The sequence below is a fragment of the Rhodotorula graminis genome (assembly GCF_001329695.1).
Source record: "Rhodotorula graminis WP1 unplaced genomic scaffold RHOBAscaffold_15, whole genome shotgun sequence".
NCBI classification, from domain to species: domain Eukaryota; kingdom Fungi; phylum Basidiomycota; class Microbotryomycetes; order Sporidiobolales; family Sporidiobolaceae; genus Rhodotorula; species Rhodotorula graminis.
The window spans coordinates 442,799-469,448 of NW_017264942.1; the positions used below are offsets into that span (position 1 = coordinate 442,799).

At 67.4% G+C, this 26,650-nt stretch overlaps 8 protein-coding genes across 8 annotated transcripts; 4 read left to right on the top strand and 4 right to left on the bottom strand.

Moving 5' to 3' along the window:
* The first annotated feature begins 107 nt into the window (after positions 1 to 107).
* On the top strand, positions 108 to 1,056 carry RHOBADRAFT_66943 (uncharacterized protein). The gene is made up of 5 exons (XM_018419128.1): positions 108 to 168; positions 271 to 370; positions 569 to 676; positions 765 to 824; positions 915 to 1,056. Exons 1-5 carry the CDS (start codon positions 113 to 115, stop codon positions 981 to 983), a joined length of 393 nt encoding a protein of 130 aa, XP_018268492.1. The 5' UTR covers positions 108 to 112; the 3' UTR covers positions 984 to 1,056.
* Positions 1,057 to 1,844: 788 nt separating this feature from the next.
* On the top strand, positions 1,845 to 6,924 carry RHOBADRAFT_55909 (uncharacterized protein; the record flags this gene model as incomplete). Its single annotated transcript, XM_018418081.1, has 20 exons — positions 1,845 to 1,926; positions 2,034 to 2,119; positions 2,189 to 2,235; positions 2,363 to 2,447; positions 2,552 to 2,629; positions 2,705 to 3,228; positions 3,305 to 3,444; positions 3,539 to 3,857; positions 3,934 to 4,092; positions 4,157 to 4,286; positions 4,359 to 4,388; positions 4,465 to 4,722; positions 4,812 to 5,073; positions 5,182 to 5,217; positions 5,294 to 5,455; positions 5,548 to 5,710; positions 5,859 to 5,950; positions 6,027 to 6,119; positions 6,205 to 6,328; positions 6,412 to 6,924. 20 exons carry the CDS (start codon positions 1,845 to 1,847, stop codon positions 6,701 to 6,703), a joined length of 3,162 nt encoding a protein of 1,053 aa, XP_018268493.1. The 3' UTR covers positions 6,704 to 6,924.
* A 52-nt stretch (positions 6,925 to 6,976) lies between these two features.
* Positions 6,977 to 8,434, bottom strand: RHOBADRAFT_39484 (uncharacterized protein). The gene is made up of 8 exons (XM_018413623.1): positions 8,226 to 8,434; positions 7,934 to 8,043; positions 7,840 to 7,864; positions 7,595 to 7,719; positions 7,380 to 7,499; positions 7,250 to 7,286; positions 7,135 to 7,171; positions 6,977 to 7,054 (listed from the first exon to the last, which is right to left on the bottom strand). The coding sequence occupies exons 1-8, from the start codon at positions 8,271 to 8,273 to the stop codon at positions 7,020 to 7,022; spliced, it is 537 nt and encodes a 178-aa protein (XP_018268494.1). The 5' UTR covers positions 8,274 to 8,434; the 3' UTR covers positions 6,977 to 7,019.
* Positions 8,435 to 9,753: 1,319 nt separating this feature from the next.
* On the bottom strand, positions 9,754 to 12,724 carry RHOBADRAFT_55912 (uncharacterized protein; the record flags this gene model as incomplete). The annotated part of the gene is made up of 12 exons (XM_018418082.1): positions 9,754 to 10,135; positions 10,284 to 10,466; positions 10,543 to 10,845; positions 10,905 to 10,949; positions 11,015 to 11,024; positions 11,103 to 11,270; positions 11,334 to 11,564; positions 11,624 to 11,671; positions 11,739 to 11,846; positions 12,003 to 12,127; positions 12,198 to 12,343; positions 12,465 to 12,724. 12 exons carry the CDS (start codon positions 12,722 to 12,724, stop codon positions 9,852 to 9,854), a joined length of 1,911 nt encoding a protein of 636 aa, XP_018268495.1. The 3' UTR covers positions 9,754 to 9,851.
* A 330-nt stretch (positions 12,725 to 13,054) lies between these two features.
* RHOBADRAFT_55913 (uncharacterized protein) lies at positions 13,055 to 14,897 on the bottom strand (the record flags this gene model as incomplete). Its single annotated transcript, XM_018418083.1, has 4 exons — positions 13,055 to 13,803; positions 13,887 to 14,196; positions 14,299 to 14,323; positions 14,401 to 14,897. 4 exons carry the CDS (start codon positions 14,895 to 14,897, stop codon positions 13,112 to 13,114), a joined length of 1,524 nt encoding a protein of 507 aa, XP_018268496.1. The 3' UTR covers positions 13,055 to 13,111.
* A 449-nt stretch (positions 14,898 to 15,346) lies between these two features.
* On the top strand, positions 15,347 to 19,122 carry RHOBADRAFT_39490 (uncharacterized protein; the record flags this gene model as incomplete). Its single annotated transcript, XM_018413624.1, has 11 exons — positions 15,347 to 15,572; positions 15,698 to 15,907; positions 15,993 to 16,129; positions 16,225 to 16,415; positions 16,525 to 16,717; positions 16,816 to 16,942; positions 17,027 to 17,612; positions 17,695 to 17,953; positions 18,062 to 18,443; positions 18,531 to 18,796; positions 18,882 to 19,122. 11 exons carry the CDS (start codon positions 15,347 to 15,349, stop codon positions 19,053 to 19,055), a joined length of 2,751 nt encoding a protein of 916 aa, XP_018268497.1. The 3' UTR covers positions 19,056 to 19,122.
* Positions 19,123 to 19,187: 65 nt separating this feature from the next.
* RHOBADRAFT_55915 (uncharacterized protein) lies at positions 19,188 to 22,666 on the bottom strand (the record flags this gene model as incomplete). The annotated part of the gene is made up of 3 exons (XM_018418084.1): positions 19,188 to 20,692; positions 20,760 to 21,336; positions 21,414 to 22,666. 3 exons carry the CDS (start codon positions 22,664 to 22,666, stop codon positions 19,382 to 19,384), a joined length of 3,141 nt encoding a protein of 1,046 aa, XP_018268498.1. The 3' UTR covers positions 19,188 to 19,381.
* Positions 22,667 to 25,216: 2,550 nt separating this feature from the next.
* Positions 25,217 to 26,649, top strand: RHOBADRAFT_55916 (uncharacterized protein). Its single transcript, XM_018418085.1, has 5 exons — positions 25,217 to 25,712; positions 25,805 to 25,838; positions 25,892 to 26,296; positions 26,365 to 26,391; positions 26,465 to 26,649. Exons 1-5 carry the CDS (start codon positions 25,553 to 25,555, stop codon positions 26,598 to 26,600), a joined length of 762 nt encoding a protein of 253 aa, XP_018268499.1. The 5' UTR covers positions 25,217 to 25,552; the 3' UTR covers positions 26,601 to 26,649.
* The last annotated feature ends 1 nt before the right edge of the window (position 26,650 follows it).

Sequence of the window (26,650 nt, forward strand, 5' to 3'; positions counted from 1 at the left end):
CGCCTCGCCCTCGCAGCTCCCCTCGCTCCTGCGCTCTTCCCGCGCCGTCCTCCCCGCCAGCACCCGCTCACTCCCGCACCGCGCCCCCCGCCTGCACACCTCGCCGCAGACCATGTCGCTCGCACCCGTCCACACCGCCGATGCGCCCGCCGCCGTCGGCCCTTACTCGTGCGCCTCCCTCGCCTTTCTCATCTCCCCACCGGTCCACCTCTCGGCGCCCGAAACAGAGCGCGCGAGCTGACTGGTGGGTCGAACGCATGGCGCACACAGGCAGGCGATCAAGACCGACTCGCTCGTGTTCCTCAGCGGCTGCATTCCCCTCGTCCCGGCCACTATGAAGGTCATCGAGGGCGGAATCGAGGAGCAGACGGTGCGTCCCCCCTCTCCCTCTCTTTCTTTGTCCTGGTCGAGGCGCGGGGTCAGTGCGGATTGAGCATGTGCGCGCGTACAAGGAAGAGGCGAGCGGGAGGGACGGAGCTGTCGACGACGGGCGCGACGAGGCCGCTCGAGCCCGACGAGGGCGCAGCGCACTGACGCTCTTGCCTCCTCGTGCCGGCCCCGGAAACAGGAGCAAGCGTTCCGCAACTTCCAGGCCGTCCTCAAGGAGTCGGGCTGCCAGCTCACCGACGTGGCCAAGACGACCGTCTTCCTCCAGAGCCTCGGCGACTTTGCTGCCGTGCGTCGTCCCTCTCGCCGCTCTCTCTCTCTCTCTCGTACCTCGTAGAGCACCATACTGACCTCGCACGTCCCCTCCCCGACGACAGGTCAACGCCATCTACTCGCGCGTGTTTGGCGACCACAAGCCGGCTCGCTCGTGCGTCGAGGTGCGCCCACCTCTCTCTCCTGCGTCTTGCCGCCGCTCTCGCGCCCTGTCGCACATACTGACCCTCCTAAACCTCACTCGTCGCACATAGGTCGCCAAGCTCCCCCTCGGCGTCCTGTTTGAGATCGAGGGCATCGCCGTCCTCCCCAAGAAGGCCTGAGCTCTCTCTCTCTCTCTCTCGTCGTCGTCGTCGGCGTTCGCAATGCACAAACCCGCAGTCCAGTCCTCTCGTCCTCTCGTGTCGAGCGAACCGAGAGGGTTGTCGCCTCGCGAGAGCTGAAAGCCCTCGAGTCTGAGGACAAGCTCGCTCGAGTTCCGCTCTCGGGCCTCCTGTAACTCTCTGCTCTCGCTCGTGACCTGCGCGCACGAGCACGTTTTTCCTCTCGCCAACGCCGAGGCTTTGTGCGTTGCATGTGCCATGAGGCGCGACGAGGGGCAGGCAATCGCGCAAGCCAGCGGGTCCCGTGACCATGTTGGCGAGCGAGCGAGAGAATTTTGGTTGAGAGGCGCGATTCGATGTGAGCCGCTTCCGTTGGGGCACCGAGTGCGGAGATGTGACTCTATGTAGAGTGGGGGCGCAGCCAAGACGTACGAGCGAGCGAAGGAGGCGTGAGAGAGCTCTCTCGAGAGGCAGCTGGTCGAGCGTCGAGCCGCAGCCCGCTCGTACGCAGAGAGAGAGGGGAGCTGGGCTTATCGCTGCGGGTGCGAGCGCACGCTCTGTAGACCGAGTCGGGGCGTCGCCGGGGCGCGCACGCACGCACCGTCGAGAGGGAAGCCGCGGCCGGTCGGTGAAGCTCAGGAGGCGCACGTCGGACCGAGGTCTGTGCGCGGTGCGGCGGGTGCGCGGGTCCCGTGGCCTCTGCGCCGGTTGCGAGTTGCAGGCTCCCTCCCTGGGTGCGAGTGCGGGGTAACGCCGACCGACGAGTGGGCGCCAGAGGTCACGGGGAGCCGAACGCGCTCGCTCGCCTTTTCCTCACGCAACCTCGCTCTTCTCCCTCTCTCCCCAACACACCCTGCCACCATGCCTGGACACGCACAGCAGCCGCCTTCACCGCTAGAGCACATCCGTGGCCACCTCGACATCCCCAGGACCCCGTCGCCAGGTGCGCTCGCGCTTCCGTCTCATGCACCGCCTCCCGAGCGACCCTCCTCCCTCGCGGCGGTGCTCCTTGCACAGTAGCCGCGCCCTGACACACTGCTCCTCGCACAGCCCACGGCACCATCAAGGCGGGCGACCTCGGCTACGCCAAGGCCTCGTTCGCGGGCAAGGACGAGCACCGCAAGGCGGTCCTCGACGTGCGCCTCCTCTCTCGATCTCTCCTCACGTTCCCCGAGCCCTTTGACTGACTCGTGCACCCTCTGCAGATCGTCACCGACAACGGCTTCCTCCCCGACGTCCTGTGCGAGAGCGAGTGCGTCCCCTCTCCCTTTCCCCCCCCACCTCGGCCACTCCCGAAGAGAGCCGCGAATGCCTCGTGGGCAGCCCTCGTCGGCTCTACGCGGGCGCGATAACTGACACGGTGCCCGTCTCTCTCGCAGGGTCGACTGGTTCTACACGCAGCTCGGCATCGACGACGGCCTGTTCAAGCTCGCGAGCCCGCAAGAGGTGGCCGACCATGTCGAGGTGCGTCCTCCTCCCTCGCGCCTGCCTCTTGCCGTCCTCTACTGCGATGGCAAGGGCATCTTTGCGGACGATCAGGATCAAACTCACGAGCGACACTCCTGCAGAGCCTGTACGGCGCCAAGGTCCAGGCGCACGCGAGCCACAAGGACTACCTCGAGATCAAGCTCGAGAAGGAGACCGAGGTGCGTCTCGCCATCTTTCCCGTACTCTCAATCACAAGCGGAACGCGTACTGACCCGGCGCGAGCGCACCCGCAGAACTCGGCCGTCTTCATCTTCACCTCGCCGCCGGGCGTCTCGCTCTCGAACGGCCCGCAATACGAGCAGCGCATCGACAAGCAGTACCTCGACAAGTCGACGACGACCAACGCCTACCGCCTCGAGTCGTACCGCGCCCAGCCCGCCGCGCAGCCTGCCGCCGACCACCTGAGTGTGCCGAACGGCAACGGCGTCTCGCACACGCCGCCGGCCGAGAGCGTCGCGGCGCAGCTGCGCTCGTACTTTATCTCCAAGTGCGACTTTGTCGAGTCGAAGCTGTCGCCCGAGGAGCTGCAGCAGCCGGGCGTCGACCTGCGCGAGGTGGCCGACAAGACGTTCCTCGAGAAGGCGACCGAGAACACGCTCGAGATCTACCAGGAGCTCATGGACGAGGCCCTGCGCCGCATGGGCCCTGTCGTCGCCGCGTACGAGGTCGAGCGTTCGCGCGAGCGCCGCATCGTCATCGGGTACAAGCAGGGCGGCACCAACAGCTTCTTCTCGGCCCTCTCGGACCTGTACCACTCGTGCGTCCCGCCTCTCTCACTCTCTCCCTCTGTCGACTGCGACACAGGCCTGACGTCGCACGCTCTCCCCCTGCAGGTACGGCTTCTACTCGACGCGCAAGTACGTCGAGAACTTTAGGAACGGCGTCACGATCGTGTCGCTCTACCTGCACCCTCTGCAGGGCCCGCCTTCCGAGGCGAGCATCCTCCAGATCATCAAGGAGTCGTCGCTCATTTGTGCGTCGCCCTCTCTTTCCTTCGCCGTCGCCGTCGAGTTGAGCGAGCGAGAATCGCGCATTGACCCACTCTCTGTCTCTTCTCGCGCGCGCAGACGTGCTCCCGAACAACCCGCTCTTCACCGGGTCGCAGCTCACGGTGCAGGAGGCGACGTACGCCTACGCCGGGTGGATCTTTGCGCAGCACTTCCTCAACCGCCTCGGACCGGCCTACTCGGCGCTCAAGGACCTCCTCGACGAGAACGACTCGGTCCAGGCCGGCGTCCTGTCCGACATTCGCGCCCGTTTCCGCCAAGAGACGTTCACGCGCGGCAGCATCCTCGAGACGCTCCAGCAGTACCCGGACGTGATCCGCCTCGCCTACATCAGCTTTGCGTACCGCCACTACTACAACGTGTTCGGCAACTCGCTCGTGTGCGTCCCCTCGCCCTCTCATTCCTCTTGTCGACGCCGACGAGGTCCCTGACTGACCCTGTTTGCGGTCCCGCAGCCCGACCCTGTCGTACGCACGCCTCCAGTCGGCCGAGGTCCTGTCTGGCGAGCAGCTGTCGGCCCACATCAAGAAGCACGTCCTCAACAAGCACGACGCCCAGATCCTCGAGTCGTTCGTCACCTTCAACGAGGCGATCCAGAAGACCAACTTCTTCACGTGCGTCCCCCGCTTTCCCTCCTTCCTCCTCGACCGACCTGACAACGAGCTCGTGCGCCCGCAGCCCGACCAAGGTCGCCCTCTCGTTCCGCCTCGACCCGGCGTTCCTGCCGCAGGACGAGTACCCTGTCCGCGCGTACGGCCTGTTCCTCGTCGTCGGCGACGGCTTCCGTGGCTTCCACCTTCGGTTCAAGGTTCGCCCGCCTCTCCCTCTCTCATTCTCTCGCGTCCTTCGAGTCGGCCGACTGACTCTCTCGCACCCACAGGACGTCGCTCGTGGTGGCCTCCGCATGATCGTGCGTCCGACCTTCCCTGCCTCTGCCCGCTCGGGCCTCTCTGACCCTCGGTCTCGCCCCTCGCCGCCGCCCGCAGATGTCGCGCAACCGCGAGAACTACTCGATCAACCAGCGCAACCTCTTCGACGAGGTGTACGGCCTCGCGTCGACCCAGGCGCTCAAGAACAAGGACATCCCCGAGGGCGGCTCCAAGGGCGCCATCCTGCCCGACCTTGGCGCCAACCCGCAGGTCGTCTTCTGCAAGTTTGTCGACGCCATCTTTGACCTGCTCCTGCCCGGCAAGACGCCCGGCGTCAAGGACAAGATCGTCGACCTGTACGGCAAGGAGGAGATCGTGCGTCCCTCTTCCTCTCTCTCTCTCTTCCTCGTGTTCCTCCTTCTCGCGCCCCGACTGACTCTCTCTCTCGCACATCAATCCTGCAGCTCTTCTTCGGCCCGGACGAGGGCACGGCCAACTACATGGCCTGGCTCGCCAACCACGCTCGCGCTCGCGGCGCCGCCTGGTGGAAGGCGAGCTCGACGGGCAAGCCGGCGTCGACGCACGGCGGCATCCCGCACGACACGTACGGCATGACGAGCCTGTCGGTGCGCGGCTACACGACGGGCATCTACCGCAAGCTCGGCCTGCGCGAGGAGGACACCAAGAAGGTGCAGACGGGTGGCCCGGACGGCGACCTCGGCTCGAGTGCGTCCAGCTTTCACTTCCTCTCTGTGCGCTCGTCGAGACGAGGACGTCCTCGTCCGTCGGGCTTCGCACGGTTCGAGCGGCGCTGACGCCGGTCGTCTCGCGCAGACGAGATCCTCCTCTCCAAGGACAAGACGACGACCAGTGCGTCCCTCCTCTTCTCGCCTGGCCTCCCTTCTCCTCGTCCTCGTATCCTGACGAACTTTCTCCTTGCACACAGTCATCGACGGCTCGGGCACGGCGCACGACCCGAACGGCCTCGACCGCGACGAGCTCATCCGTCTCGCCAAGGCGCGCGTCATGGTCAGCAACTTTGACCGCTCCAAGCTCTCGCCCGAGGGCTACATCGTCCTCGTCGACGACCGCGACGTCACGCTCCCGAGTGAGTCGCGCCGCTCCCTCTCTCGTCGGCGTCGGTCCTCGCGACCTTCCTCGAGGCCGCCTCGCTGACTAGGTGCCCGGGCCGGTTCACAGACGGCGACATTGTTGCCGACGGCACCGACTTCCGCAACTCGGCGCACCTCCGCTACAAGGCCGACATCCTCGTGCCGTGCGGCGGCCGCCCCGAGTCGATCAACATCGGCAACGTCTCGCGCCTGTGGGACGCCGACGGCGTGCCCAACTTCAAGTACCTCGTGTGCGTCCTCTTTCCCTCTTTCTCTTCCCCTGTGTGCCTGTGTGCCGAGGAGCAGAGACTGACCCTCGTCGTCGTCGTCGTCCCCCTTCCCCCTTCCTCTCCCTTTTTGGCCCTTCTCGTCCTCCTTCTCGACCTCGTCCGCCTGCAGCGAGGGCGCCAACCTGTTCTGCTCGCCGGGCGCTCGCCTTCAGCTCGAGAAGAAGGGCGTCGTCGTCATCCGCGACGCGTCGGCCAACAAGGGTGCGTCGCTCGGTCCTCTTCTCGCGCTCGCCAGCTGGCCTCACAAGACTGACATTGTCCCTCCTTCGTCCTGCAGGTGGTGTTACGTCGTCGAGTCTCGAGGTCCTGTCGGGCATGTGCTTGAACGACAAGGAGTTCATCGAGCTCATGTGCTCGCCTCCCGGTACCGGTCCGTCCTCTCTCTCCCTCTTCCTCGTCGTGCGCTCTCTCTCCTCCTCGAGCGCCCTCCTGACACCTTCTTCACCGTTCTGCAGAGACGCTGTCGGACTTCTACCAGGCGTACGCCCGCTCGATCCAGGAGATCATCTCGCAAAACGCGACGTTCGAGTTCGAGGCCATCTGGGCCGAGCACGAGCGCACCGGTCGCGCCTACACCCTGTACGTCTCTCGCTCTCTCCTCGTCTCTCGTCATTTGTCCCGCCGACGCACAGACACTGACCTTGTCGCCCACCCTCGTGCAGCCTCTCGGACGACCTCTCGCGCAAGCTCGTTCAGCTGCAGGACCAGATGGAGCAATCTTCGCTGTACGACGACGTCCCCCTGCGCCGCGCCGTCCTCGCGCGCGCCCTCCCTCGCGTCCTGCAGGACAAGATCGGCCTCGACACGATCCTGTCGCGCCTGCCGCAGGCGTACGCCCTGTCCATCTTTTCGAGCTACATCGCGAGCCGCTACGTCTACTCGTACGGCATCGAGTCGAGCCCGATCGACTTCCACTACTTCCTCCAGAAGCTCTCGGCCGAGGCCGAGGCATAGGTCAGGTCGTCGCCCCGCTCGCACCCCCCTCCTCCTCTTCTCCCTCCTCCTCCATAGACCGGCATCCTTCCTCTTCCCTCTTTCTTAGGCCCTCCCACTGCAGCATCTCTCTCTCTCCCTCTCCCATGGCCTCCCTTTTCATCAGTGCCCCCCTCTCGACCGCTCCACGGACAATTTCCCCCTCCTCCCTTGATTTTGCAAAGATCTGTGCGCTCCCTCTCTTTCTCTCTCGGGCCAGTCTCGCGAGAAGGGTCCTGCAGTGAGAGCGCTCGAGACGAGAGAACCAGGAAAGAGGCCATCGTTGCAGAGACTGTCACTACTCGCGCTGCAGCAGGATGCCGCCTCCGAGAACTGCGAGGCGGGGCAAGGTCAGTTTGGTCTCGTTGGGAGGCTCGACCGCCCGCACGAGATAGAGAGAAAGGGGAGCGCACCGGCGAGGAGGGCGTACTTGAGCTTGGGGTAGTCGTTCTGCGCGAGGACGGGCGGGGTGGGTCAGTTTGGCGGCGACGAGAGGGCGAGGGCAGAGGAGGAGAATCGAGGACGCACGAGCAGAATGGTGCCGTAGCCGACGTAGGGAACGTATCTGTGCGCAGCGGGAATGTTGACCTCGAAGTCAATGCGCGTTCTCGACCTCGAGAGCCCGACCCGGACGACCATGTCGCGCTCGCCGACGCACCCCTGCACCTTGCCGACAATGTGGCTCCGCTTGAGGTACTGCATGCCGTTGTACAGCGCGACGTCGTGGTGCTGGTTGTTGTCGCCCTTGGTCAGGATCCACTGCTCGGTCGAGTTGCGCCTGCTCCCGAGGACGAGAAGGGTCAGTTCCTCATGCTCGAACTCGGCGCTCGCCGACGAGGATGAGCGAGAGAGAGAGGGAGCGAGGGGACGCACTCGTCGTGCGTCTCGATGACGCGGTGCACGATGGGGATGGGCGTGCCCGGGATCTTGTAGACGGTGATGTCGCCGTGCTTGAGCGGGGCGTGCCGGGGCATGGTGAGGAACAGGAGGTCGCCTCGCTGCGGGGGCGGCGATGTGCGGCCAGTGCGTGAGGGAGGGCGAGAATGGGGTGGGGATGAAGAGGGAGTCGGCTGATGGCCCTGGAGGGAGAAAGAGGAGGGACAGGCGAGAAGACGAACCTGGATGGCCGGCTCCATGCTCTCGCTGCAGACGGGCAAGAGTTCAGTGGGGCGTTTCGCGGTGACGGGGTGGGTGCGGACGAGAGGGACAGACCTGAGGACGACGACGACGGGGCTCTCGGTGTTGCAGAGGACCGAGAGACCTTTCCACATCATGAGGGCGGTCGAGAGGACCATGGCAAAGTTGAGCGCCTGGGTGAGGACCTGTTGCGGGTGGGGTTGTAGCGGGGATGGGGCATGGTCGATTGGTGCGGGTCGTGGGGGCGCAGGTGGTCCGGATGGCGAGGGAGGGAGCGACGAGGACGAGGTGGGGGAGGAGCGAGGCGGGGTGGGACGAGTGTCTGGTCAGTTCTGCCTCGTGGAGAGCGGAGAAGAGGTGGACGTACATGGCGGAAGCCCAGGCGCCTGAAGGTGGCAATCTCGTCCTTGAACATGGCGTCGCGGTCGAGAGGCGAGGATCTGGCTGATGAGGTCGACGACGAGACGAGGCGGGAGCAGGCCACACGCGACGGGACGGGGCGGGTGGGCTCTGTGTCGAGTCTAGAGCTATGTTGGAGCTCAGGAGAGCTGCTTGTGCGCCTCCAGAGGGAGAGCTGGTTGGTGAGAGAGGCGCAATCGTCCTCATCAGCTCGTCGTCGTCGTGGATCCCTCTCTCACTCGTTCCACCAGACCGATTGACTGAGCAGCAGCATGACAGACACCACTACCACCACCACGCAGCACTGGCTCCTCGCCAAGTACTCGCGCAGCCGCTCTCTCCTCGACACGGCACCCTCGCCAGCGACCGCCGCCTCGAACAACGATCCGGCCACGGTCGCAGGCCAGGGCTCGGATGACAACATCCAGTGGGACCACTAGCACGTCCCGATATGCCTCACCGACTCTCACAGCCGAACGCACTCACTCGAGGGCTCGCCCACAGCTCGCAACCGCAACTCGCCCTCCGCCTCGATTCCACCTTTGCCTCGTCGCCCTCGTCGTCAACGCCGAGCTCGCCCTCGACCCACCCGCTCCGCATGGTCCTCAGCGTCACATTCGACCCGCTCTTCCGCGACCCAGACCGCGGCGGCACCCAGCAGCCCCTCCTCCTCGACTCGCTCGACCTCACCGCCTTTTCGTCGCGCGAGATCCGCGCCGCTACCCCGCACGACCAGCTCCCGCTCAAGGCCGTCTACCGCGACGCCGTCCTCGGACTGCGCTACCTCTCGCTGTCGACGCACGCCCGCAGCGCGCCCAACCGCCCGCAGGTCGAGTTCCGCCGCCTACAGGCAAAGTTCACGTCGACCGCCGAGCGCGAGCGCTTTGTCGACGCTGTCGGCGCCCTCGTGCCCGCCAAACCCGCCATCGAGGCCGAGCCTGCACCCGTCGCCGCACCTGTACCGCCGCCCAAGGCGAAAAAGCTCAAGGTCGGCCCGCCGTCGCCCGAGGCGACCAAGCCGGCCAAGCCGACGACGAGAAAGAAGAACGCGACGACGCCTCGCTCGCGCAAGAAGCAGCCGGTCAAGAAGGTGCAGCCGGCGAGCCCGTCACCGCCGCCGCCGCCGCCGCACCCGCACGAGGGCGACTCGCTGCCCGCCTTTTCGACCGCGCGCGGCCCGCCCACGACGGCCGCCACGCCCCTGCCGTCCTCGCGCCCGCACCTCGCCCAACCCGCTCACTCGACGCCACGCCTCCCGGCCACCCTCTCGACCCTCCTGCCCAACGTCGCCACGGCCTCGACCTCGACCGCCTCGCAGCTCCTCGCCGCCCTCGCGCCGCACGACTTTGAGCAGCTCCTGCAGGACGCGCTTCTCGAGGACGGGTTCGAGCAGCTCGTAGAGAGGGTGCAGGGCACGTTGATGGGCGGGTGAAAACGCGCTCGCACTTTCGTCTCTCTCTCTCTCTCCGGACTCGGTCGGGCTGAGAGAAAGCGCGAGAGGGGTACCGATCGGTGCTGAGTACAGAGAGCGGGCAAGCGTCCTACTAAGGGTCTAAGTATGCAAGAGAGAGAACGCGCGAGAGAAAAAGAGGGTCTAAGCGCCCTCTGCGCGAGCGAGCTCGCCGTCGGCGACGCCCTTCTCAACATCGGCCTCGCGCCGCGCCTCGTCCTCATCCTCCTTCTCGCCCTCCTTGTCGCCCTTGCGCGCACTGCTGCCCCGTCCCGCCTTCCTCGCCGCCTTGGCGTCCTTCTTGGCCTGCTTCTTGTCGCGCGCGAGCTGCTTGTCGGCCTCGGTCTCGACCTTCTTGATCGACGTGTTCTCGATGAACAAGGCTGCAAAGATGCCCATCGCGTAGAAGGCGACGCAGATGACGAAGACTGTGGCGCGGGACGAGGCGAGAGAGGGACGAGGTCAGTCTTGCTGCTGCGCCGAGACGAGACGACGCTCGAGGGCCAGGGCAGGGACGCAAGGCGAGGCGAGCCGAGGCGAGGCGTCGAGAGAAAGAGCAAGAGAGCAGGGACGCACCAATGTCGAGCGACTTGACGTACGCGAAGATCGCCTGCGCCCTCACGGCGGGCTCGAGCTCGTGAATCTGGAGCGGCGACTGCTCGATGACGGCGAGAGGTGCGTCGGGCGCGTACTTGGCAAAGTTGGTCGTGAGCTGCGTCGAAAGGGCGCTCTGGCCGATGGCGAGCGCGACGGTGCCGCCTGCAGGAACGTCGGGAAGCGCTCGTCAGTGCCTCGCTCGAGCGAGAGGGCGAGAGAGAGAATCGAGGGGACGCACCGAGGAACTGACTGAAGCTGGCCATCCCCGTGGCCTGACCGATGTGCCGCATGTCGTCCCTGAACGCGGCCTGCATCGCAAAGATCGAGTTCTGCATGGCCGTACCGACGCCGACGCCGCACAGGATCTGATACCCGATGATCTTGGCGTTGGCCGTGTCGGGCGTGATGGTGTACAGGAGGCCCGCGCCGATGGCGCCCGGGATGGGCCCGAGCACGAGGAAGTACCAGTACCGGCCCGTGACCGAGACGAGGCGGCCGGCGACGACGACCGAGATGACGACCGAGATGCAGAAGGCGAGGACTGTGGGACGAGAAGAGTCAGGTGCGTACGCACGAGAGAGTGGGACGCGAGCAACGCACTGTCGATGCCGCTCTGTGTCGCGTCGTGGTTCCGGACGGCCTGGTCTGCGAGGCGACGAGGAAGAGTCAATAGGGCGAACGACGACGTGCAGGCGTCGACGACTACGTACAGTAGATCGGCTGCAGGCGCAAGGTCCTCGAGTCAGTCACAGAGGCACGAGGAGGGGTCGACGAGGAGGGCGAAAGAGGTCGACGCACGATGTAGTACGTGAGGATGAGGAGCGAGCAGCGCGTCATGAACGCCGAGATGCAGATGGCGTACACGCCGACGTTCTTGAAGATCTTGCCGGGCACCATTGCGCGGTCGCCGAGGTAGCGCTGCCAGAAGACGAGGACGATCGAGAGGACGCCGGCGACGACGAAGCACTGCAGGATCGAGGCTGGGTCAGTGGACGCTCCTCGTTGTGCGAGCAAAGGACGTGGACGCACCGCGATGACGCCGCCGTCGTTCCAGGGACGCTGATTGCCGCCCCACTGGAGCGCAAGGACGAGACACGTCACGGCGCCGAGGCACAGGACGGCGCCAAGCCAGTCGATGCGCACGGTCTGGCGCAGGATACCGCGAGTCGTACGGTCGTTGGGGTCGGCGCCGAGAGGGAGGGTCGACTTGAGGAGGAAGACGCAGCCAGCGATGGTGACGGCGCCGACAGGAAGGTTGATCTGCGAGAGCGACAAGGATCAGGAGCGCTTCCCGGGAGGCGCTGTAGAATCAGACGTACGAGGAAGCACCAGCGCCAAGTAGAGTGATCGGTGAGGGCGCCGCCAATCTGTGAAAGGTCGAGGGTGAGCTCAAGGTCGGGCTCTGAGGACGAGGAGGGACGAGGCGGGACGCACGAGAGGACCGACGACCGAGGACAAGCCAAAGACGGCGCCGAACAAGCCAAAGATACGAGGCCGGTCCTCGAGGGCGGTGACCTGAGCGATAATCTGCAGCATGGAGATCTGAGAAGGGAGAAGGGGTCAGTGCACGTCCTCGCTTCGACCGCTCGCCTCTATAGCTCGCCACAAGCCCGCCTGTAGGAGCGCATCGACGCTCCTGTAAGGCTCGCGGGCGAGTCGAGGAAAAGGAACGGAGAGGAAAGAGGGCGCGGGACGCACGAAGATGCCCGCTGCCCCGACGCCGGAAACTGCGCGCCCCCAGATCAAGGTCATGACGTTCTGCGCGCCGCCGCAGATGGCGCTACCGACCTCGAAGATGCCGACCGCCGTGATGAGGGACCACTCTGCGCGAGAGCAAGACGGGTCAGTCAGGTTCGCTCGCTCGCTCGCTCCTGGGTGGACGAGGGGACGCACTGGCAGGGTAAATGCGCAGGACCTGGCCCCACCACAAGATCGTTGCCGTCTGCGTCAGGATAAAGGCCGACGACACCCAGCCCTGCTTGTCGAAGGCGTTAAAGGTCGACGCGATGCGAGGAAGCGCCGTCGCGAGGATCGTTTGGCTGCAGGGTCGAGACGGGGTCAGTTCAGGCCTCGAGAGGATCTCGACCCTCGCCATAGACCGACAGCCTTGCGCCTCGCCAGGGCGCAGAGGAACAGAGAGAGAAAAAGAGCTGGACGCACTCGAGGGCGACGACGAAGAGAGCGAGGAGCTGCGCCGCCATGACGATGGCGAGCTTCTTGCCCTGGATGTGCGCCGACGTGTCGGGCCCAGCAGGCTTGGGCTCGTCGGCGGCGGGTGCATCTTGCGGCGCCGCGAGGTGCTTGTCGGCCGACGGTGTGGAGGCGGGCGAGTCTTTGAGGTCGTGATCCGGCTCGCCGCCGCTCAGGGTCGGCGACAGCGAGTGCGAGTACGGTTGCTCGAGCGTGTGCTGATGCGCCATGGCGAGCGTGAGGCGAGGACGAGGTGGGAGGGAGGAGCGAGAGGGACAATGCAAGCGAGCGAGCGCGCCTGCTCCAAATTCGGCGCGGACGCCCGGCGGAGGTTGGTCGGCGATCACAGCGGAGCCGGGCCTTCGGCACAGTCAAGCGCTCGTAAGCAGCTCCAAGTCGAGTCCGTTCCAGCTGCTCAAACGCGTGTACAGCACTGGCGCTTCGGCCGTGCACGCTCCACCGAGTGTCCGTCGCTTCGGCGCGGAGCGGACCCCTGCTACGTTGCTTCCAGCCGCGAACGAAACTCTCTGCAGAGTCTCTCACCTGCAGCACGAAAAGACTGAGCCGGCGACGGAAGGGGAGGATGGCATTCTAGAGGCTCGAGCGCACGTCTCCGTCTACAGCTCGTCGACGATGCGCCTGAGCAGCAGCGCGTCGCCGTTCTCCCACCGGCCCGTCACCTTGCCCTGCCACCTCCCCTTGCCGCCGCCCTTGACGCGCTCCCTGCCAAACGTGTCGACGACGCGCTTGCCCGCCTCGACGACGAGCGCCTCGGTCCCGACGATGAGGACGGCGCCGCCCGCCGCTGCGGCCGTCGGCGAGCCGGCCGTCGCGCCGCACGCGAGGACGAACAGCGACGACGAGGGCGCGGCGGCGTCGATGCGCGGCTTGAGCTCGGCCGCGACCGACGCGAGGAACTCGAGCGAGTTGGTCGCGTCGTCCTCCCTCAGCGTCGACGCCCTCGCCCCGGCTCCCGCTCCCTCGCCCTCGCGCCCCTGCTGCGCCCGCTCCCACAAGTCGCGCGCGACAAACCCGGCGAGTTCGCCCGCGAGCTTCTTCTCGCGGCGCTTGGCCTCGGCGACGCCCTGCACGAGCGCGTCGACCTTGGCCGGCAGGTCGGGCAGGGCGCAACCCGCTGCGAGGGCCGCCTCGCGTGCGGGTGCTTGCTGCGTCGCGAGGTAGGCTAGGGTGCGCTGGGCGCCCGAGGCAAAGTAGACGCGCGCGTTGGTGCCGCGGATCGGGGTCGTGAAGGGCGCGAGGTACAGGGTGCGGAGGTAGGCGAGCGAGGGGTAGTGTGTGCCGCAACAGGCTGTACGAGGGCGGGCGAGAGGCAGAGGGTCAGCTCGGTCCTAGGGAGGGAGAGTAAGGGAGAGCGAGGGAGAAGGGACGCACGGTTCTCGTCGATGCCCTCGATCGTGACGGTGCGCTGCACAGGTGGCCTCTGCTCGCCCGACTCGTCGCACTTGTAGTCGTCGGGCACCTTGTCGCCGAGCGCGACGCCCGAGCCCTCGGTCGCGAGCTCGCACCGGACCCGGACGGGGCGCGCCTCGCCGATCAGGTCAGTGCACCGCTGCTGGACGGCGACGAGCTCTTGCGGGGTCGGCGCACGCGGGAGCTCGACGTAGTTGAGCTCGGGGAAGCGTTGGAGGGACCACGACAGGGTGTCGAGGCCGTGCTCGCGCTCAAAGATGGCCGACAGGAGCTGCGGGTGGACGAGCGAGAGTCAGAGACCGGGCTCGAGGAGAGAGAAAGAGAAGGAGAGCGGGCTCGAGGAGAGCGAGAGAAGGAGAGCGGCGAGACGCACATGTTGGCCCGTGTGCTGGTCCTGGCTGCGTGCGGCTCGAGAGGAGGGTTCAGCAAGAGTCGCAGAGAGAGGACGAGCGGGAAAAGAAGGGAGGGGACGCACTGGTCGATCCTGCGGGCCATGTCGACCTCGACGCGGACCCTGGTGCCGACCTCGAGCGGGGCGTCGACGTAGTGGACGGCGTCGAGGTTGCGGCGGACGACTTGGCGGACGCTGACACGCAGGTGCTCGCCGCTCTGGCCGTCGACGAGGGCGACGAGGGCGCCCGTATCCGAGGGCTGGCCGCCGCCCTCCGGGAATAGGACGCTGTCCAGGAGCTCAACCTCGTACTCGTCCTTCGAGTCGGTCGTCGAGGCCGGTGCTGCAGCGGCCTTCTTGCCCTTGGTCGGTGCGGCGGCGGGGGCGGGTTGAGGCTTGACCTTGTCGCAGCGGACGACTTCGGTGTCGAGGGTGGTGGCGAGCGGGTCGAGCTGGCACTTGAGCATGCCGACGTAGCGCTTGTTTGGGAGCGGGAACGAGACGTGGGCGTAGTCGGGCGGACAAGTGGAGCCGGAGGAAGGGGCCGAGAGGGAGAGGACGGGGGCGGCGGTGGTGGCCATGGCGACGAGGGTGCGGGTGGGTAGGTGCAGTCGGGTGTTGAGCAAGCAAGTGCGTGCCCTCGTGAGCATCCACAGGGTGACCGAGAGAGAGAGAGCCGCGAACGTTCGCCTCCTCCTCGTCCTCGTCGTCGGCACTCTCGCTCGCCACCACCTCGCTCGACGAGGCTCACGACCACTCGTACCCATCACAGTCCGCAGCTCTCAAAGCAGCGCGACCCCTTTCGCCGCACCCGCCCGGCCTTCCTGCGCCTCGTCGACCCTCGACCACCTTCCGCTCCGCCTCGCGCTCCACCGCAGCCCTCGAACAAGCTCGCCAGCACCACCAGTCGACGCAGCACTACCTCGATCACCCACAGCCCCACCCGCCACCCGTCTAGCGGCAGTTCCCACCTTCCCTCCCTCTTCATCTCCTCCTCGCACCGCCCCGACTTAACTTCGCCCAGCCCGCCATGGCCGACATCTTTGGCCTCCGCGGCGACCGGTACGCCTTCCTCAAGCTCGCACCCCCGCCGTCGTACGTCGCCGGTGCCGGCCGTGGCGCCCAGGGCTTCACCACCCGCAGCGACATTGGTCCCGCGCGAGAGGCCCTCCCCGAGGGCGACGAGGCCCCAAAGGAGGAGGAGCACAACCCGGACCAGTTCCAGGACCCGGACAACGAGACGGGCTTGTTTGCCGGTGCGTCGACTCGTTCCTCCTCCTCCTCGTTCGCCCATGTCGTCGAGCCTTCTGCGGCACAGCTGGCTCGCCGAGATTGAAGGAGTCGAGGGGGACATTCGACTCATGGCACCCCACGCTCGCAGGCACCGTGTACGAGGCCGACGACGAGGAGGCCGACCGCATCTACGAGGCCGTCGACGCCGCCATTGACGAGCGGCGGCGCGCCAAGCGCGAGGCCCGCGAGCGCGACGTCGCCGACAAGCTCCTCAAGGAGCGCCCGACCATCCAGAGCCAGTTTGCCGACCTCAAGCGCGGCCTCGCCGACATGAGCGAGAACGACTGGCACAACCTGCGTGCGTCCTCGACTGCGCCCTCTCTCGTCTGTCTCTTTCGCCTCGAGCGACCGTCACTGACTCGATGTTCGGCTCGTCGACGCAGCCGAGGTGAGCAACCTGATCGGCAACCGCGTCAAGAAGCCTCGGCTCGAGGGCCGCAGCTACGTCGTGCCCGACAGCGTCCTCGTCGGCGCCCGCGACATGAACGCCGTTGAGCACACGCTCGCCGACGACCAGATGGTCCGTCTCTCCTCTCCTCTCCTTTCCCCCCCTCTCGCTCCTCCCCGGTCTCGCCACTCACTCATTCCTCGACGCCCTGGTCCGCGCGCCCGCAGAAGGACGGCCTCTCGACGCCCGCCGACGCCCTCACCGACTTTGCCGAGATTGGTCAGGCGCGCGAGAAGATGCTGTCGATCAAGCTCGAGCAGGCCGGCGGCGACTCGGCGAGGGGCTCGACCAACGTCGACCCCAAGGGCTACTTGACCGGGCTCGACAGCCAGATGCTCAAGACGAGCAGCGAGATTGGGTGCGTCGGCCTCGTCCTCTCGTCCTGCTTCTTCTCTCTACATCGTTGCACGGAGCAAGGAGCTGCAGCTTGAGGTTCACCCGAATTGACGCGCCTCCTCGTCCCGCAGCGACATCAAGCGCGCGCGCGCCCTCCTCCAGTCGCTCACCAAGACGAACCCGAAGCACGCCCCGGGCTGGGTCGCCGCCGCGTGGCTCGAGAACGTCGCCGGCAAGCAGGTCGCCGCGCGCAAGATCATCGCCGAGGGCTGCGACCAATGCCCCAAGAACGAGGACGTGTGGCTCTGCGCGAGCGAGCTCAACGTGCGTCGCCGGCCTTTTATCTCTCTCTCCCCCTTCGTCCTTCTCGTGCATCAGTCTGCGCGAGACTGCCGATGGTGAACCTGGCCTCCTGCGCGCAGACGAACGAGAACGCCAAGGTCATCCTCGCCAACGCGGTCCAGGAGCTGCCGCAGTCGGTCCGGATCTGGATGCGCGCCGTCGAGCTCGAGAACGACGTCAAGGCCAAGAAGCGGGTCCTGCGCAAAGGTGCGTCCTGATCGTCCTCTTTTACCGTCGTCGTCGCACGAGCCCCTCCGACCTGACTGACTCGCCCCTCTCGCCCCGCTGCAGCCCTCGAGTACATCCCGGCGTCGGTCAAGCTGTGGAAGGAGACGGTCAAGCTCGAGGACAACCCGGAGGACGCGCGCATCCTCCTCGCGCGCGCCGTCGAGGTCATCCCGCACTCGCAAGAGCTGTGGCTCGCGCTCGCGCGCCTCGAGACGCCCGACCGCGCGCGCCAGGTCCTCAACAAGGCGCGCAAGACGATCCCGACCTCGCACGAGATCTGGATCGCCGCCGGCCGGCTCCAGGAGCAGGAGGGCAACGTGGGCCAGGTCGACGCCATCATCGCCAACGGCGTGTCGGCGCTCAAGAAGAACGGCGCCGAGCTCTCGCGCGAGCAGTGGCTCGCAGAGGCCGAGCGCGCCGAGAGCCAGGGCAGCACGGTCACGGCGCAGGCCATCGTCAAGGCGTGCATCCACCTCGACGTCGACGAGGAGGACCGCCAGGCCGTGTGGCTCGACGACGCCGAGACGATGACGACCAAGGGCCACATCGCGTCGGCGAGGGCCATCTACGCCTACGCGCTCAACGTGTACCCGCAGAAGCAGACGCTGTGGCGCAAGGCGGCCGACCTCGAGAAGCAGCACGGCGACCGGTGCGTCCCGCCTCGTTCCTCCCCTCCTCCTCTCCTTTCCCCTCGACCTCGCACTGACTCGTCGATCCTTCCCGACTCGCAGCGAGACGCTCCTCGCCCTCCTCAACCGCGCCGTCGAGTCGGTCCCGCAAGCCGAGGTCCTGTGGCTCATGGCGGCCAAGGAGTCGTGGCTCGCCGGCGACGTCGACGCGGCTCGAGGGATTCTCGCTCGCGCGTTCGAGGCCAACCCGGACAGCGAGGGCATCTGGCTCGCCGCCGTCAAGCTCGAGGCCGAGAACGGCGAGATCGGCGCCGCGAGGGAGCTCATGCAGCGCGCGCGTGACGTGTCGGGGACCGAGCGCGTGCGTCCCTCTCTTTCTCTCTCTCTTTCCCTCTCCCTCGCCCCCGTCCCGGTCCAAGCGCCGTACTCTTGAGCCCGACACTGACTGCTCGTCGTCGGTGCCGCGCAGATCTGGGTCAAGTCGGCCGTGTTCGAGCGCACGCACAGCAGCACCGCCGCCGCGCTCGACATGGTCAAGGCGGGCCTCAAAGTCTTCCCGGCGTCGGCCAAGCTCCACATGATGCACGCGCAGCTCCTCCAGGCGCAGAGCCCGCCCAACGTCGCCGGCGCGCGCGAGGCGCTCGCCGTCGGCGTGCGCAAGTGCCCGACGGCCGTCCCGCTGTGGATCATGGCGTCGCGGCTCGAGGAGAAGGCGGGCGTGCGCATCAAGGCGCGTGCGCTCCTCGAGAAGGCGCGCAACCTCAACCCGAAGAGCGAGGAGGTGTGGCTCGAGAGCGTCAAGGTCGAGGAGCGAGACGGGTCCGGCGCCGCCAAGCCCATGTTGTCTCGAGGTGCGTCCCTCTCTCTCGTCCTCCCGCACTCTCTCGGCAACGTCCTCGACATGTGACTGACCCTCTCGTTGCCCGTCTCGCCCGCAGCCCTTCAAACCCTCCCCTCGTCCGGCCTCCTCCACTCGCACTCGGTCTGGTCCGAGCCGCGCCCGACTCGCAAGACGCGCTCGGTCGACGCCCTCAAGAAGACCAACAACTCGCCGACCGTCATCGTCACCGTCGCGCGGCTGTTCTGGGCCGAGCGCAAGATCGAGAAGGCGCGAGACTGGTTCGCGAGGGCCGTCGCCGCCGACAAGGACTTTGGCGACGCGTGGGCGTGGTGGTGGAAGTTTGAGAAGCAGCACGGCACAGATGTACGTCCTTTGTTTCTCTCATTCTCTCTGTCTCGGTCGTCGAACCCTTCCGACGGCGACAAGAACTGACCTCGTCGATCTACAGGAGCATCGCGAGGCGCTGTTGCAAAAGTGCGTCGCCGCCGACCCGCACCACGGCCAGGTGTGGCCGACGATCGCCAAGGACCCGGCCAACGTCGGCAAGGACCTCGTCGCCATCCTCGAGCTCGCGTCGCAGGCCGTCGAGGAGGGCACGTCGGGAGCGGCGGCGGCGCCATGAGCGTGTCGAGGAGGGGGTCCGAGTGCACGTCACGCAGAACTTGTTGCAACTACCTCGCTGTTCAACGTGCTCCTCGTCCCGCTCTCGCTCGCGCTCTCGCTGTCGAGACGCTGTCGCCGCCGCCGAGAGTAAGAGAGAGAGAAAACGAGATGCTTTGCGAGTGTCTGCAAGCGCGACGACGAGGACAGGCAGGAGTTGGATCTGGAGCACATGGGGAGCTTGCAGACTCGAAAAGACGACGAAAGGAGGGGTGGCACAGAAAGATCGGGCGGTGAAAGTCGAAGGAACTGCTTCGTGATGGGAAAGATGGAGGCGGGCGAGATATCTTATGCGTGCGACGGCGACGACGGAGGAGGGATCGACAGCCAGGCCGTATACAGAGGGCGGTAGACGGCGAGGTTAAAGGTGGCGACCCGGGCGATGCGCATGCCGAGGAGCTTGACCTCGGTCGAGAGGGCGACGAGGCCGTTGCGCTGCAGAGCGAGGTCGACCAGCGACGGCTGTGCAGCTGACTCGACGTCTGCCGACGACGACGACGACGACGACGAGCGGCGGCGACGCTGGCGCTCGTCGGGGCCGCCGGTGCGGGAGGACGATGGCGAGTTGCCGGTGTCGTCGCCGCCGTCGAGGCACGAGCGCTTGACGCCTCGCGAGGGCGTCGTCGACGCCATCATGTCCGCCGACGGTCGAGCACCGCGACTCGATGCCCGCGAAGAGCCGGCAAAGTGGGCGAGGCCGGCCGAGGACCGTGCGCCGCCGGTCGTCATGGGCCCGGGCTCGACCTGCGGCGCCCACCAGCCCGTGAACGACATCGGGCCGTGGGCCGCCTCCTTGGCGAGCTCCTCGTCGACGACGGCGTGCAGCGTCTCGCGCAGGCGCCGCTGCAGGAGCTGGAAGAGCTTGGACGACTCGCGCACGTTCGAGTCGAAGTAGCTCGCGACGAGCGCGAGCGTCTCGGCGTCGGGCACCGTCGCCGACGCGCAGCTCGTCGTCGCCGTCGTGCTGGTTGCGCGGAGGCGGAGCTCGGTCGCGCGGCGGGCCACCTGGAGGAGGACGTCCTGCATGCCGGCGCGCCATGTCGGGTTCTCGAGCTTGGCCGAGCCGAGCCCGGGCGGGCCCTGCGGGATGCCCTGGATGGATCCGGCGGGACCGGCGAGCGACGACGGCGACCTTGCGCTCGACGCCATGATGCACCACAGCTCCTGGCGGAGCGAGTCGAGGTCGGCGGGCGTCGGGCGGGCCGGGTACGCGAGCTGGCCGAACAACATCGTGAGGAGGTAGACGACGGCGAGGTCGACGGCGTCCGAGTGGAACGCCTGGATGCGGTACGAGTCGAGCTGGAGCGTCTCGGGGAGCGCGGCCGCCGGCGAGGAGGAGGCGGCGGCGCCCGACGGGAAGACGAGGTCGAGCAAGCCGCGCGTGAGGGCCTGCTCGACGAGCTCGCGGTTGTCGAGCGCACGTGGGGTGTCCTTCTTGACGACGCCGGCGGCCGACGAGTGGAGCCAGGTGCGGAGGCGGTCGAACGAGCCCGGACCCTGACGACGCGTCGCAAAGTCCTGGTAGACGCGGCGCTCAAACACGAGGGCGGTCTGGACGAGGTAGGGGCGCAGAGAGCGGAGCTGGTGGTTGGCGATGTCCTGCGGGGCAACGACGGGTCAGTTTGAGGTCTACTGACGACGGCGAGGAAGGGAACGTGGGACGCACCAGCTTCATGAGCTCGAGGATCTCGAAGCACATCTCGAGGCCCTTGGCGAGGCCCTCGCCCTCGCACGCGACGACCATGGCGTCGACCATCTCGTCGCGCATCGGCGCGCAGTGCTGCTTGACCGTCGCGCCGAGGAAGCGCGCGAGGCTCGGGATGTCGGCGCAGCCGCGCTCGAGCTGCTGCATGAGCAGGGCCGGGTCGAGGACGTCGAGGAGCTGGTCGCGCGCCGCAAGGACCGGGCTCGAGGCCGACGAGGGCGAGGACAGGTCGGGCGACGAGGGAGGCGAGTTTGCGAAGGTCGACGACGACGACGACGACAGGTCGGGCGAGGCCGGCGCGCTCGTGACCGGGATCGGGAGGAGCGAGACGAAGATGTTGCGGAGCTCGGCGATGAGGAGGGCGATGCGAGAGGGCAGACGAGTTGCGAGAGGGAGGCCGTGAGAGGTCGTGTCGGTCGGGAGGCAGATGCAGGGTCGGACCTCGTCGTCGCAGAAGGTCGTGCAGCGGCAGCCCGTCTCGATCTCGCGAGAGATGGCGGTCCAGTACTGCGCCGCGAGAAGGCGCTTGCGCTCGCCCCTGTTGCGAGGAAGGAGGAGAGGGGTCAGTGCACGTTCGCGACGAGGGAGGAGAAGGCGAGGACGACAACGACGCACCTCTCGCCGTCGTAGTTAGGCCGGAACATCAAATTCGGGTCAAAGACGACGTCGTGGCGCAGTTGCGGGTTGCGCAGGATCTCGTTCAGGTCGAGCTCGCGCAGCGTCGTCTTGGTGACGGGCGGCGCGAGGCTGATCGCCGACAGCGAGCCGCACGGGACGTCGCCGCCCTCGGCGCGAACTCGTGCCGCGTGGAGGGCAAGCAGGTCGTCCTGCGACAGGAAGGCGAAGGAGCCGAACGCGAGCGAGTCGCCGACGCTCGGGCCGGGCGACCGTCGCTGTCGCCGGTCCTCCTCGGCAACGGCCGACGTCGAGCCGGAACGCCTCGTCGGCGAAGGAGGCGTCAGGCGAGGTGCGGGCGTGATCGCCACGGTGGACGAAGACGAGACGGGGCGAGTCGAGAGAGGGAGGGCGGCATGGTCGGCAGGGTTGGGGAGCGAGTAGGCGCGCCGACGGCGAGGTTGAGGCCCGTCTGCTGGCGGTGACGACACAGACGACGATGTCGGTGCCGGGAAGGCGCCCTGCGCGAGACGGGCGGAGGCGGGCGCGAGGTGAGGAGAGGGTGCGGGCGGCTGGGTCGAGGAGGGCAAAGGGGCGATGGCGACGGCGGCGAACGGCGTCGCAAAGACGCCGAGGTACGGCGAGGGCGACAGCGATGCCGGTGCGACGTCGGTGGCGCGGGCGCAGCTCGACGACGACCTCCACGAGCTCGAGTGCGAGAGCCGCGGTCGCCTCCTCCTGCTCGACGACGGCGCCGTGCGGTACGCCGGCTCGGGCGACTCGTCGTCGCGCTCGCCGCCGTACTCGACCCTCCTGCGCTTCTCGTCTGGCGGCGGCGGGTCCTCGCCGCAGCGAAGAGACGCCCGTCGGCCCTTTCTAACCTCGCTCGCGCACCTCGCCTGCCACCTGCTGCCCTCGCCCAGGTCGTGCGCGACGTCCATCTGCACGCCCTGCGAGGCGCTCATGCGCCGCGCCGCTGCGACCTCGCCCGGCGCAGCGAGCGCCGGCTCGTCCCCCGCACTCGCACCGGCGCACTCGACGTCGCCGCCGCCACCGGCGGTGAAGGCGCGCTTGCGCTGCTGCTGCTGCTGCTGCTGGCGTGGCTCGGCACTGGCGGCCGAGATGCTGACGAGAGGAGCTGGTTGAGCGCCGGCCGAGGCGGACGAGGGGCTCGAGGACGAGGACGGGCCGGCGGGCGAAGGGGGAGGTGGCGCGGGGAGGGTTGACAGCTGAGGCGGGTACGGCGACTCCATGACGACGATGGTAGACGAAGGTGCGCCGCTAGTTCGAGGTGCGGGCGCAGGTCGAGAGGTTGAAAGAGACGAAGGGAGGTGAGAGGGCGGGAGGAGGTGCCGCGAGACCGAGAGCCGTCGCCGGTGGCGCGGACGGTGCGAGACGAGACAGAGGAGACAACCGGCTCCTGTTACGCGCGAGAGAGGAGGTCTGGGCGGAGGCGGCGAACGGGCAGCTGCGCGGGGTGGGTGCGTCGCGCGTCCGAGTCGCCTGAGAAGCCGTGTCAGCTGCGGCTGCTCAAGGGGTTGCAATGAGAGGAACACGCGGGCTCACTAGGCGTCGAACAAGTGCGCGCAAGGGCCGCTGCGTCGGTGAGACGGGAGGTGTGAGGCGCGAGTCTCGCCCTGGCGTCCGAGGACGACGTTGACCTTCGAGGCGGGCGCGGACCGGGCGAATTGCGTGGCGCCGGCGTCGTCGCTCGAGCCCGTACGTGTCGCGTTGAAACGTGCGCGCGCGTGTCTCGGTGTCGCGGCTCGGGGCACAAAAGGAGGCGACGAGGTGCGTGCGCGCGTGCGAGCGTGCGTGCGACGACGGCGAGCAAGAGGGGGGGAGGGGGGAAGAGAGGAGAGGAGGCGAGTGGACGTGCTGGGAGCGTTCGCGCACAGAACGACGAGCACGGAAGGCGGCCGAGAGAGGACAGACCGCACCAACCCCGGTCCTGGCTGGCCGCCTGCGGGCTCGCGACGAGCGCGCTGGGCGAGGCAAGGCAAGCGCCCGCTCGGCTTCCGCTTTCCACCTGGCTGCACGACGCGAGTCCCTTCCGTCCCTGAACGAGTCGCTTGCGAGCAGCCCCGCTGCGCCCGGCTCTCGGAAGCTGGACTGGAAGGTGCGACGCAGGTCGTCGCCGAGTTGGGAAGGCCGCCTCGTCGACGCGTGCGGCGTTCGCCTTCCCGCCTCTCGCGCCTTTCCCCTGACCCGGACGACGACAGACGGTCTGTAGGGCCGCTCTTCTCACTGCGTGCAGGCTGCGTACCGGCTGCGGTGAGGCGCGCTCGCGGCAGACTCGCCCGCGCGCGCCCTGAGTCAGCCACGCGCGCGCGCTGCGCCGCCGAAGATGCGAGTCCGGCTTCGAGACGATGGCGACCGACCCGTGTACGAGCTCGCGTGCCCTCGCTTGCGCAGACTCTCTCGTGCGTGCCTTTGTCGCCGTGGGGCGCCGGCGCGCGCACGAAATTGACAACTCGACCGGCGGCAAGCCTTCTCCCCGCGTTCGCTCCCCCTCTCCTGTGGGAACGCCTTGCTCGCGGCCGAGAGAACAGCTACGCTTGTACGAGGCAAGCCTTCTTGTCGCGGCCGCAGAGCTCAGCAGCTAGCAGATCCCATCTCTCAGCCTCAGGCGCCCGATCGACCGCCGGCAGTTTTTGACTTCGTCGCGCGGTCCGAGCCACACGTAGCGCAGATCCCGCTCGACTCTCTCGACGCCGGACGAGGACAGTGCCTTGCTTCTCCTGCTCGCCGATGCACGCAGAAGAGTTAGAGATTGCTGCTCAATGGCATGAGCCCGGCGAGGCAGTTGTCGAGAAAGAGCGAAGGATCGACAGCTTTCCTGCTTTCCTCGCCGAGTGGCCGAGCGCCCTCGCCGCGCCGAACCTCGACAGCTCGACGCTCGAAGCAGCGCACGACGACGAGAGAGAATCCCGATCCGTTGAGCTCAGCCGACGGCGATGGCAGGTGCTCGTGCACGACCCTGTCTTCCTCTCGAGCGGACCTGGCCACGCGCACGAGCAGAGGCAGCGAGCTCATGCCTGGCTCGGTCAACGCGAGCAGCCTGCTCGAGCCGGCGAGAGGGCGCAAGCCAGGAGGCGGTGTGCAGAGCGCGCTCAGGGGCTTGCCCGTAGACGGCCGGGAAGGCGCCGCCTCGTCGAGGCGCGGGTCTGTCTGCTCGCGGCTGCATTGCCCACACACGTCGACGACCCCTGGCCGAGCGAGCGACGACGCTCCTCGCACGAGAGAGCAGGAAAAGGACCGGCCCGAGATGAAAGAGTTGAGCGTGACCGAGGGGTGAGACGCGAGGGGGGAGGAGGAGAGGATGAGACGGTAATGAAGGAGAGCCGCGCAGGGCCAGACACGGCGAACATCGTACAAGCTCGACGAACAAAAGCGAGCGGGTACGACGCTGCAGGCGAGCGCGAGCACAGCTTGCGCGAGTCGGCGACGTCGAGACAGCGCCGACCTGCAGCAAGGGCGAGCGAGCTGAGAGACAGCTGCCCTGAGCGCCTGGCTCCGTGTCGCACGAAGCAGAGACTTAAGCACTCGGCCTTTCAGCGGCACAAGTGGCGTAATGCGGTGTGCAGCCGTCGCAAAGGCTCAGGTCCAAGCGGACGAGGCGACGTCGAGGCGACGGGCACGAGCTGCCGCGCTCACGCAAGCTTGAGAGCGTCGTCACGTGGTGCTGAAGCTGAAGACAGTACGTGCGAGAAGCGCGGCGAGGAGCTCTGCGTAAGAGGGGAAAGCGCGACTCGGACGAGCTGAGGACGACCGCGTCGCGCCTTTGTCGCAGCGCCCGTACGCCCGCCCGAGGCACGCGCCTCGCACGATGCTGCTCGAGTGGCACGGTCGCGCGTAGCAGGGCGGCTCGCTCACGCGGCCCTGCTGCTCAGGTCGGCGTCGCGCGCGAGCGACTGCCGCGCGCCCTTGCGCGTCGAGGGCGAGGCGGCGAGGCGGAAGAGCACGCGCAGCCGGTGCCCAGAGCGCAGCAGAGGGGCGCAGAGTGCAAGTCGAGCCAGCAGAGGTGGTGGTCGAAGCGAGAGAGCGCCCGCCGTCGGGCCGCCCGGCCGAGCGCGGCCGCCGCGACGACGACGTCTTCGCCTCTCTCCCACCTCGACCTCGCAGCGCACACGCACGACATGCCGGCTCCTGTGCCCGTCGCCTTCGACGTGCTCGGCACCTGCTTCAGCTTCGACGGCTGCCGCGAGGCGCTCGTCGACGTCTTCCCCACCTTGTCGTCCGGGCACGCGCAGAGCGTCGTCGACGACTGGTTCCACGCCGCGCAGCGCGACTTTACCTGTGCGTCCCACTCTGGCCCCATCAGAGCGACCGCCAACTGTCCTGTGTGCGCGCAAGCTTACCCGACTCTCCTCCTCCCCTCGCCGCCGCAGACCTCTCGATGAACGGCGCCTACACGCGAGCCTGGTTCCCTTTCTCCCTCCTCGTGCGCGACCACTGACGTACTCTCGAGCGCGCAGGCCCATCGCCCAGGTCCTCAAGGCCACGCTCCCTCGTATCTACCTCATGCACGGCCTCGTCCCCTCCTCTTGCGCCTCCTCTCCCTTCCCCCCGTACCTCACCGACCCGGTCCTGTCGCGCATCCCGACCCTCGACGCACGACCCGGCCTCGACGCAGCCTCGTCCCTCCTCCTCTCGCACGGCTTCCGCCTCCTCGCCGCGACCAACGGCGGGCTCGACACGACCAAGGGCCTGTTCGCCCGCGCGCTCGGCGACGACGAGGCGCGGCGGTGGGAGTACTTTTCGTGCGACGAGGACAAGACGGCCAAGCCCGCGCCGAGCGTGTACCGCGACGTGTGGAAGCGGCTCGGCGTCGACGAGGGCGACGAGAACCAGCACGGGTGGTTTGTCGCGTCGCACACGTGGTGCGTCCTGTCGCTCGTCCCCTTCCCTCCTTCTGGGCGACGATGAGGACTGACTCTCTGCGCTGCAGGGACCTCTTTGCGGCCAAAAAGGCCGGGTGCGTACCTTCTCTCTCGCCCTCTCTTTCTCTCGTTGCGCCAGCATTGACGAAGCGACATGTCCCTCTGCAGGTTCAAGACGGCGTTTGTCACGTACGAGGAGCACCTCACGCTCCCCTCTCTGTTCGGCGAGCCAGACGTCGTCGCGTCGAACCTCGAAGACGCCGCTCAGCAGATCATCTCTCGCGAGAAGGGACGGGCGCAGTGAGGGAGAAAGGTGTAGAAGGGCTATGTGCAAGTGGGGTCGTTACCAATCTG

What these genes read in the sequence shown, in the direction of transcription:
- RHOBADRAFT_66943 (XM_018419128.1), top strand. Translation starts at nt 113, where the DNA reads ATGTCGCTCGCACCCGTCCACACCGCCGATGCGCCCGCCGCCGTCGGC. An exon ending in GCCGCCGTCGGCCCTTACTC is followed by an intron (nt 169 to 270) that starts GTGCGCCTCCCT and finishes TGGCGCACACAG; the next exon opens with GCAGGCGATCAAGACCGACT. An exon ending in GCGGAATCGAGGAGCAGACG is followed by an intron (nt 371 to 568) that starts GTGCGTCCCCCC and finishes CCCCGGAAACAG; the next exon opens with GAGCAAGCGTTCCGCAACTT.
- RHOBADRAFT_39484 (XM_018413623.1), bottom strand. Translation starts at nt 8,273, where the DNA reads ATGTTCAAGGACGAGATTGCCACCTTCAGGCGCCTGGGCTTCCGCCAT. An exon ending in GGCGCCTGGGCTTCCGCCAT is followed by an intron (nt 8,044 to 8,225) that starts GTACGTCCACCT and finishes CACCCGCAACAG; the next exon opens with GTCCTCACCCAGGCGCTCAA. An exon ending in GTCATCGAGACGCACGACGA is followed by an intron (nt 7,500 to 7,594) that starts GTGCGTCCCCTC and finishes CCTCGGGAGCAG; the next exon opens with GCGCAACTCGACCGAGCAGT.
- RHOBADRAFT_55916 (XM_018418085.1), top strand. Translation starts at nt 25,553, where the DNA reads ATGCCGGCTCCTGTGCCCGTCGCCTTCGACGTGCTCGGCACCTGCTTC. An exon ending in CGCGCAGCGCGACTTTACCT is followed by an intron (nt 25,713 to 25,804) that starts GTGCGTCCCACT and finishes TCGCCGCCGCAG; the next exon opens with ACCTCTCGATGAACGGCGCC. An exon ending in TTTGCGGCCAAAAAGGCCGG is followed by an intron (nt 26,392 to 26,464) that starts GTGCGTACCTTC and finishes GTCCCTCTGCAG; the next exon opens with GTTCAAGACGGCGTTTGTCA.